We start from the raw sequence: 9,913 nt of genomic DNA, 5'->3' as shown, positions 1-9,913 counted from the left end.
TCACCTGCTCGTCGGTGACGACTCCCTTGTCTTTGCAATTTCCCGACATCTGCACCCCCCTTGTAGCGTCGACGCCAAGATTTAAAAAAAAAAAAAAAAAAAAAAAAAAAAAAAAAAAAAAAAAAGCTTTCTTGGTGGTTGAATTTGGTGGTAACCGGTGGTGGTGGTTGATTTTGGGTGAAAGAGAAAGATAGGTGAAAAGGGTGAAGAGATAGAAAGGTAAAAGTAAAAAAAAAAAAAAAAGTTTTGATGGGTTATTTAAGGGAGGGGTATATTAGTATGTTTATTTTAAAATACGGCGTTACCCGGTAAATATCGGACGTGATTTAGTACCCCCCTGGGAATGTGATTGAGATTTAATGATTTATGGTTGGAAATTTAGGGGTTGTCTGGTTGACAAAATAAAATGAGGGAAATGAAAATTCATGGGATTTTGTAATTTGAATAGTTGTTTGGTTGATACAAAAAAAAACAAAAATGGGGGAAGTTGGAATTCATGGGAATTTCCACTTCCCACAAAATGTAGGAAATAAATTACCTAGCCCCCCCTGGTCATTCAAAATTCATGGGAATTCCAACTTGTGAACAGGAATTTGGGGTAGTGCGGTACCTGGTTTTTAGTGGACAAATTAGTCTATAGAGGTTCCACTTAGGTGTCTGATAAGATTTTGAATTAAAAACTTAGAGTCGCCACCTTATTTTTACCCGAATAAGGACGGATTTTAAAACAGCTAATTTTAAGAAATAAAACTAAAAAAAAAACAACTTTTAACTCCGTAAAACAAAATAAAAAATAAAAAAAATTAAGGCACGGTCTTGGGTTCGAGTTTAGGTTAAGAGAATCGAACGTCTGGAACTCGTCTTCCCTTCCGTTCTAAAGAACGGGCTCTTACTATTTTCTTATTTAAAGTCAAGTTTTAAGGCATGCTAGTCACATAAAATGATATAATAATTAGTATAAAGTAGGTTTGAGCACCGATGTTGCATTACGTACCGATCATAGTGGGATTTGAATCCACTCACGGATCAAAACCTTCGTAGTTCAAACAGATGTCATATTTTAAATAACCAAATCCATTGGGTTTTTAATTTGCGTAATGGACATAAGTGTCATTTTTTGTAAGTGGGATTTTAGTGATTTTTTTACGGATTCACTCATAAAAGTAAAATGAAACACCTTGGTTGAGGCAAATCACCCTGATTAGTGATTACCAAAAATGTCTTTTGAACATGACAATTCAACAAATGCATCCCAATTGACGACTTTTTAGTGTGTCAAGGTATTTGTTGGAGTGAAACAACAGGGGTTCACTATATCTCAATTTGGGTTTAAAATCACTCGAGGATAATTTTTGTAATGTTTATAGGGTTATGTGTTTAGGCTAATGGAATTGGCCAAATAAAACAAGACACTTGTCAAGGCCTTACTTCCAAATAAAGGGAACGATAAACTATTTAACCATATCCGATTGTCAATTAATCCATCTAGAAATTATAATGGAATACAGGCTTATTTTTATGGAGATAGATAATTATTACAACCTTATACAACTAAATAGTTAATATTAACCTCATGTTTGGAAATGAGGCCATAACCTTATATTAATTATCATTAATTATTAAAACAAGTATGCAAAGTTATGATTCATTCTTGTGTTACAAAAGGGTTTGAAATAAAATGTTCACAAAATTATAAAAGATTTTGTTTCTAAAATCGTCTTAAAATAAAATTAAAGTTTCTCAAAACGTTTTTTATTTCTGAAATCATCTTAAGATGAAATCAAATTTCTAAAAACTCCTTTATTTCTAAAATAATCTTTAGATAAAATTAAAATTCGAAAAACTCTTTTATTTCTAAAATCATCTTTGGATGAAATTAAGTTTTCTTAAAAAGAGCACTTAACAATTAAAACTCATAAATTAAAATTACATAATATAGTGTTATATAAGTTCCATGACACCATTGGTTTCTTAAAAATAATTTAACAATTTTAATATTTCCTTAAACAAATAATTAAGGGGGAAAATGTGCCTTTTTTTATATTTTAAATAGCTTGAATGAAAAAAAACCATTAAAAATCATAGAAAAATCGAAATAATTATTGTGAGATACAATTGGAAAGCTCTTGAAAAATCCTATCATTTGAGCTAGGGAACTGATTCAGAACGTACGATGTGTTACATTGGAGATCTTTAGGACGTGGTAGGTTACTCTTTATCCTTGAACATTCTTTACATAAACTCTTACTTCCTTAGATCTTTAAACTCACCTTAAGAAAGAAATTATTCTTACTATATATCTTAGACAAAAACATGAATGCATTAACACTTTATATTTTAATACATTAAACAAAGTAAAATGCAAATGCAACTAAACTCCCCTTTTTCCATATTCTATCACCTCACCAATAGGCTTGGTTTTATAATATGGAGTAATGAAAGATTTAGGGCTAATTTAGCACTTAATATCGTCATCACTCCTATTGGTAACATCACATGGAAACAAACATGTTAGTTAGCATAATAATAGTGATTAAGGAAATTGAGAAAGTAAAAAGACTAATACCTTGAGCTCAATGTAGCTATTTTTTGAATAACACCTTTGGCTTACCAAGATTAAAGGATAAAATTTCCTTAATTAAAGTGAATTAATAGAAGTCTTAGTTATATTTTTTGTAATTTTTGAGATATTGAGAGAAAATAAAGCTAATGAATTTTTTTTGGATTTTTGATTAAAGAAAATAAACTTGAATTAATTCTTGAAAAACTAAGCTAGATCTTGAGAAATAAACTTTTTTTGTTTTTTAATATAGACTAGGGATACTTAAGCGATTAAACTAATTTTTTTAGTTTAAACAAAGATAAGAAATAACAATAATACTTGAACTAAAAGAAAAATATTTTTTTGTGGTTTTTTATAGGATTAGAGATAATAAAAATAAAAATAGAAATATTAGTTAAACTAGATGATGTTTTTTTATAAGCTAATAACTTAGAAAAAAAAAAAAAAAAAAAAAGCTAAATTAAAGGGATTTTAACTAAAGCAAGAGATTAGAGAAGGATTTTTTTTTTTTTAGAAAATTTTTAGAGAGAGATTTTGTAGGATTTTTTGGTGTGTTGAAATGAGAAAATTAGGGGGGTATTTATAGGAAAATAACAGGGTTAATTTGTAAATAAAATAAAAAAAGATAATTAAAGGGTTTAAATTGTAGATATCTAGATTTTGGTAATAATGAAAATCTTTTTATTAAATTCTTTTGTTTTTTATGTAACAAACTAATTAATCTGTTTTAAGAGACTTAGGTGATAAAATATAGAAAACCGCAACTAGATTAGACTCTAATAATCACATAATAGAAAAGTTTTAAAATACCATGATATTACAAAAAGAAAATATAGACAACGACCATGTCATAAGGTTACAATACGAGTAGGGTCGGACAAAATATTTTCAGAGCTTATACCTTGACATGTATTAACTTTTACCCTTATTAGATCGTACATATAAATTTATAAAAGGACATCTAATCATACGACAAAATCTTATAAGCACAAGTATTACAAACAATGAAAAAAAAAATGATCCTTACTAACAAAGGTGAGGTATAAAATTGCCTTTTATATATATATATATATATATATATATATATATATATATATATATATATATATTATGTTAAGCCATAATGTTGACATGATCAAGGGTAAAATATACTTGTAAAGTCATACAAAATAAAGTTGACGTGGTCAAGGGTTAAGTATACTATGTAAAATCATACAACATAAAGTTGACGTGGTCAAGCGTAAAAATTATTCCCTTAATCGGACAACCTTAAAAGTGTAAACCTTTATCCTATCTTACTCTACTAAAACACAAATTTATATTAAACATGGTCGTATTATTTCACTATTGACAATTATATATCAACAATTTGACAAAAGATACAAAACTATGCTAAACCACTCACAACAGTGGGCAAAAAACAATCTGCTCACTCTCTCTCTACCCACTGTCTCTCTCAACAAATATCATTTTTCCCATGAGCAAAGTTTTTTCACAATAACTATCACACCAATGAGAAAAAAAATGCTTGCCCACTAATCTCTCTCTTACTTTTTCAATACCCTACTATTATTTTCTCTCTCCCAGACACCAATAACTAATTTATTATTTTGTTTTTAAATTTAACCATACTACTCCAAATAAAATAAAAGTAGACTAAGTATTATGAATATTTTAATTTAAGTCGTACATACGAAATTTAGAACATTTACAAAAATTGTTATTTTTTAAAAAACGGAAATATTTTATTGTTATTTTTTAAAAAAACGAAAATATTTTAAAATTAAAATCACATACTTAAATTAAAATATTTTTTAAAAAATACATTATAATAATTCGATTACATTGAAAATATCATACATTGTTAAACTACCGTAAGCGATAAATTTAAATAAAAACGAAAAATTGGAAAATACGACAAAGTACTGAAAATTAATAAAAAAGCGAAAAAATAGAAATTCTACCGGAATTATTTAGTACATCTTAATTGTTTAGTGATTAGTAGGGCCATATTTAAGCCAAATATGTTCGATTAAATCCCTGTTCAAAGAAACATGAGTTTCCCTATCACGTAGGGAAGTCTTGCGTTGCAGAAACGAGTCAAAATCGAAGTTTGGAGGTCGGCCAACGTTGAATTTAAACGGCTCGTTATTGGTTATTGTTGTAGACGTTGTTGCTGTTGTTAACTGTGGGCGATCTTCTTCGTCGTAGCTTCTTAGAACTTCGGCTCGAGTGTAGTTGTGGCGCTCATCTTCGACATCATGTTGTGCATAATGATACATGCTTTCATTATGTCACCCAATATGTCTTCATCATACGCAAATGACGGTTTTCATAGTATTGAAAACCGAGCTTGTAAAACACCGAAAGCTCTTTCAACGTCCTTCCGAGCAGCAGCTTGGTGGTCAGCAAACAATTTATCCTTTTGAATTTGAGGATGCGTAATACCCTGAATGAAAGTAGCCCATTTTGGGTAAATGTCGTTGGCTAAGTAATAAGCCATGTTGTATTCATGGCCATTAACCGTAAAATTTATTGGCGAAGCTCGACCGTGCAGAACATCATCAAATACTGGTGAACGATACAACACATTCAGATTATTGCAAGATCCGGGGATACCAAAGAAAGCATGCCAAATCCATAGATCTTGATCCGCAACGGCTTCAAGTATTAGGGTTGTCTTCTTATTCTGGCCAGCGTACTGCGCTTTCCAAGCCATAGGACAGTTCTTCCATTCCCAATGCATACAATCAATGCTACCTATCATGCCTGGAAAACCATGCATTTCATTTTGATGCAAGATTCATGACAGATCATCAGTTGTGGGATTTCTTAGGTACTCGGCTCCAAACTGATCAATGACCCCGGCACAAAATTGTTTAAGGGCAACACGAGCGGTTGATTGACTTATGCGAACATATTCATCCACGACGTCTGCAACCAAGCCATAAGCTAACATTCTTTATAGCGGCTGTGCATTTTTTCATAGGTGATAACCCCAACTTTCCAACTGCATTCCTACGTTGCTGGAAGTAAACATCACCTTCAACAACCTTGTTTATTATACGGCAGAACAAAGGTCGCTGCATTCGGAATCTTTGTCTGAGTTGGTTGCTGTTGTAGACAGGATTATCAAAAGAATAATCATTATACAACCTCTCATGCCCCATTTCCCTATCTCTCCTATTCGTATCCCATCTTGGAGTTTCACAGTCAGGTACATTTTCCGTTGTACGTTGGGATTGTGTTTGGGGAATTATCATTGTTGGGTAGTGGATTGTGAATAGTTCATCAACAAGTTGATCACATTCTTCATTATTTGAAGAAGATGAGAGCTTGATGATGGTCTGGAATACATTATTTGGGTATATAAAATTTTTTGAGGGGTGTTGTTGTGGATAGGTGGTATGTTCAATATATGTAGCAAAAATATCAAATGAATATGTGGTTACAAATTTGAGTTGAATACCAATTAACAGAATCAAATTTCAGCCATAGAATTGGGAATCTATGAAAATTGACAAGCACATTCAATGACAAGTTGCAAGACTGGTGTGACTACTCAATGGTTCTTATCCAATTCTGTCAATAACAATTACTACTCAATGCAACTTGTCCAGTTATGTCAACAAAACTAACTACTCACTGTTAATTGTCAAACAGAAAATGTTGTAATAAACACGATTTCACTGATAAAGAAACTTAGATAATAAAAAACTTCACTAATACAAATAACATGATAACATCATACTTAATACTTAGATAATAAAACTTAGATAATAAAAAAACTAGTTAAAAACTTAGATAACAAAAAACTAAAGCAACAACATCATACTTAACTAACACAACACAACATATATCGCAATCGCTCATGCTGCTCAGTTTTTGGAGTAAATAGTTCTTGTACGCCTCTTCTTGAGGAGTAAGTGGCGTAGGCGAATTCTTCATAGTTTGCAGCATATCAAACATGGTTTTCATCTTATGAATGTGAAGTTCCTCCCGTTTCCTCTGTTCTTTTTCCTTTTTAATTTGCACCCTCTCTTGTTTCGGAATGGCCTCCCTTTCTCGAACTATAGTGAATTCCTTCATTCGCTCTCCAATGTCAGGCAAAACACTTTCTGACGCCACTGCTTTTCCGTTACGCTTAGCCTTTGATTTCTTCACACCACCAGGTCGTCGTATATAGACAGATGAAAAACCATCCGTAAGGGTTTCATCCCCTATTTCATCTCTCGACCTCTTCCCACTACCATCACTACCTTGCTCCTCTTCAACACAAACAACCTTTTCTTTCCTCTCTGGACAAGGACCATCTAAACTTTGGCCTCCACTTTGGATCTTGATTAAGCATTTCAACTGCGTGAGGAAAGCTAAAATTGTGACCGGTGGCAAGATGAAACAACTTTGATGCACTTTTTACGCGGTCAGCTTCGTTGTAACCACTCCCTCTGTAATCCCCCGTAATTTTGTGAAATTTAAAATTTAAAATTATATTTTAACATATTTATGTGAATATTTAATTATGATTATTTATTTACATAATTTATTTTACTATGATTTAAGCAAATAAATTTAATGTCTAAAAAGTTAATAAAATTATTTCATTAAATTATTTCACTACCCATATTTTAATCATGAATTATTATGCAAGCCCAACCCATTAATTACTAAACCTATTCTTTTATCTAAAACCCACTCACTTTAAGCCCAAGTAACAATCCTAGTTTTATTAGAACTAGGAAACCCAAAACCCCACTTTTTATTATTTAAACCCACTTAAAATTTTCCACCTTTTTACTCCAAAAACTCACGTTCAACTTGCTGCTGCTACTGCCTTCTTCTTCTTCCCATTCAGGATCAAACCCACAAAAAAAAAAAAAAAAAAAAACATCTGCTTGCTGCCCGGTGACACCAGCCACCTCCACTGTTGCTCCGGCGTCCACCGCGCCCCCCTCCTCGACAGCAGTTCGCCCCTCTCTCCTTTCTCCCACTTGTTTTCTCTTTTTTTGTTAATTCAACCCAAGTTTAAACCTTTATCAATTTTGTTATTTAATTGTTATTATTATGGTTTGATTATGTATATAAATTATAAAAGATTATAAATTTATGAGTTTTATTATGTTAAAACTATGAAATAAAATTTCAAATTTATTTAGTTAAGAAAATTAGGGCTTAAAACGATTAGTTTTCATGTTTTAGGGTTTTAAATGTGTTGCTAAAGTTATTTAATTAAAGCATGATTATATTGTAAGTCTACTATGATAATTGATGACGTTAAATTTAAAAACAAATTTTTAGTTTTCCGTAATCAACTTTGATCTCTTTCTTAATTTTTTTTTAATCATGTTTTAATCACGTTTAGATTCTAACTCGTCTGATTTTTACAAAAAAAAATAGTGTTTTTCGTGTGCAAAAAATGTTTTAATCAAAACTCACTACTTTTTGTAATGAACACCACCCTGTCGTGGCCAAATTCAGCATCTAAATATGGTTTCGGGCAATTTTTGATTTTTAACAAAGGTTTAATGTTTAAAATAAATTTTCAGATTTTTATAAAGCTCTAAACTTGCTGTAATTTTATGAATAAGTATGAATTTTAATGTTTTTATGTAGGAAATTTTAAGAATAATATATAAGCTTTTAATTCTAGCAAAAAGGAAGGTTTTAAAGTGTTGTTTAATTGAATTTTGAAGGTTTGATTGAGTTTTTATGAAACTAATTGAATTCTAATTATATATTTCAAGTTTAGATTGTTGTATTCATACATTCTACTATTAAATTAAATTTTCAGATTTTTAATCTTGGTTTTAAAGGTTTTAAATCATGGTTTATGATGGATTTTTAGGTTTTTAACATACTAACCTACTACATAATGATTATTTCTAGAAGAGATGTTTATGAGGTTGTTTTATATTCTTAAATTAAGTTTCCAAATTATAATCCTTACTTTAAAGTTGCTGAAATTTTATGTTATAAGCTGTATTTTCATGATTTTAACATATAGACTTATAGTTGAACTATTTAATTATTAACTTAGACTATTGTGAGTAATTTAAAAGCATTATTTCAATGGTTTAAGGGGTTTTAAAGTAAGTTAGTATTGCTGTGAATTATATTGCTTGGATATTGATTGAATTATTATTGTTTGGTTTAGGAGAGGACTTTGTAGAAGACGATTTTTTGGTCTAAAGTGGCCAACCAACTCGTTTACTCAAGGTACGTACAAGGATACGAAAACTTTGACAAAATAGAAGCATGTTTAAGGGCTTGGAAGTCTTAGAATCATGTTAGGAAACTTGTGGATTGGTTGGAATTGTATGGTAGTAAGTTTGATTGGTGAATAATGTGATGATTGGTTTTTTTTTCATGTATGAGAAATGCGTATTGATTTATCTTGTAAGTATTATTTATGCATTAACTTGCAAGATGAGCTTAGAGGCAAAGGTACGTGAATATGTGGAATGAATTATTTTATTACTCGTTCATGATTATTGAAGTGGAACGAGTAAAGGGAGATTTAAAGTCTTATATGACGAGGTTGAGGATTGAGGTGTTTTATGCACTTAAAGTGTTTATACACCGAGGTAGTTAAAGAATTCAATACTAAATATTGTTTGTCACTAATAAATCAAGAATTGAATTGGAAATTTGAATTGTTTGAATGATTGATGTGTGATTGGTTGTATTTATTTGCATTGAGTCATCACCAAGTTTAAACTTGTAAATCACGTAAAGTGCAATATGGATGAGCAATAAAACTCTGGATTTGTGCACATCTAGAGTATTGACAATCAGGGGTTGGGGTTCACGGGGTATTAGCCGTGTACTTTCTAGAGGCCGTCTGATCTATGAGTCTCTTGTTTACAAATGCTTTTTAAAACTATAAGGAGTTAGATGAGATCTCATACTAGCTATGGCCACGGAGTCGCGTGCTTCTGCCATTGGATGTTTGATGTTTCCGAAAGGAGGCATGGGGTTTTTCTTTTATTGATGTTCCGGAATGGAGCATGGGGAGACAACCTTGTCTATTGCTTAATTCAATCAACAAATGGAATGAAATGAATTATTGTTAGCAATAAGTGAAGTCTTAGTAATGTTAACAGTTGAGGCATGTATTTGAGTCAATAATTAGATTGTGTGTACTGATTGATTTTTAGTAACATGTTAGGGATTCTTTGTTATAATTCGTAGCTTGTATGTATTCAGCATTGCTGATTGCGTGCTTTTGTGTGTCTCTTTCCTGGTCATGGCCTTCGCCCTTCAATGATTCTGTAATGATCCAATTTTTACACTTGTAATATTGGGGAGCAGATTAATCACAGGTTTTTACATAATCAGAACTTGCATCAA

General features: G+C 31.1%; 1 protein-coding gene across 1 annotated transcript; it reads right to left on the bottom strand.

Annotated features, from left to right (window-relative positions):
* Positions 1 to 4,895: 4,895 nt before the first annotated feature.
* LOC110715987 lies at positions 4,896 to 5,826 on the bottom strand. The gene is made up of 2 exons (XM_021894611.1): positions 5,505 to 5,826; positions 4,896 to 5,332 (listed from the first exon to the last, which is right to left on the bottom strand). Exons 1-2 carry the CDS (start codon positions 5,824 to 5,826, stop codon positions 4,896 to 4,898), a joined length of 759 nt encoding a protein of 252 aa, XP_021750303.1.
* Between the last annotated feature and the right edge of the window lie 4,087 nt (positions 5,827 to 9,913).

The sequence above is a fragment of the Chenopodium quinoa genome, unplaced genomic scaffold (assembly GCF_001683475.1).
Source record: "Chenopodium quinoa cultivar QQ74 unplaced genomic scaffold, ASM168347v1, whole genome shotgun sequence".
NCBI lineage: Eukaryota > Viridiplantae > Streptophyta > Magnoliopsida > Caryophyllales > Amaranthaceae > Chenopodium > Chenopodium quinoa.
Note: the sequence above shows the minus strand (reverse complement) of the source record. Positions and strands in the feature narration are given on the sequence as shown.

Excerpts from the sequence above, each read along its gene's own strand:
- LOC110715987 (XM_021894611.1), bottom strand. The coding sequence starts at position 5,826 with ATGATAATTCCCCAAACACAATCCCAACGTACAACGGAAAATGTACCT. Across the intron at positions 5,333-5,504 it reads GAATGTTAGCTTATGGCTTG|GCATGATAGGTAGCATTGAT; the intron begins GTTGCAGACGTC and ends ATGGTTTTCCAG.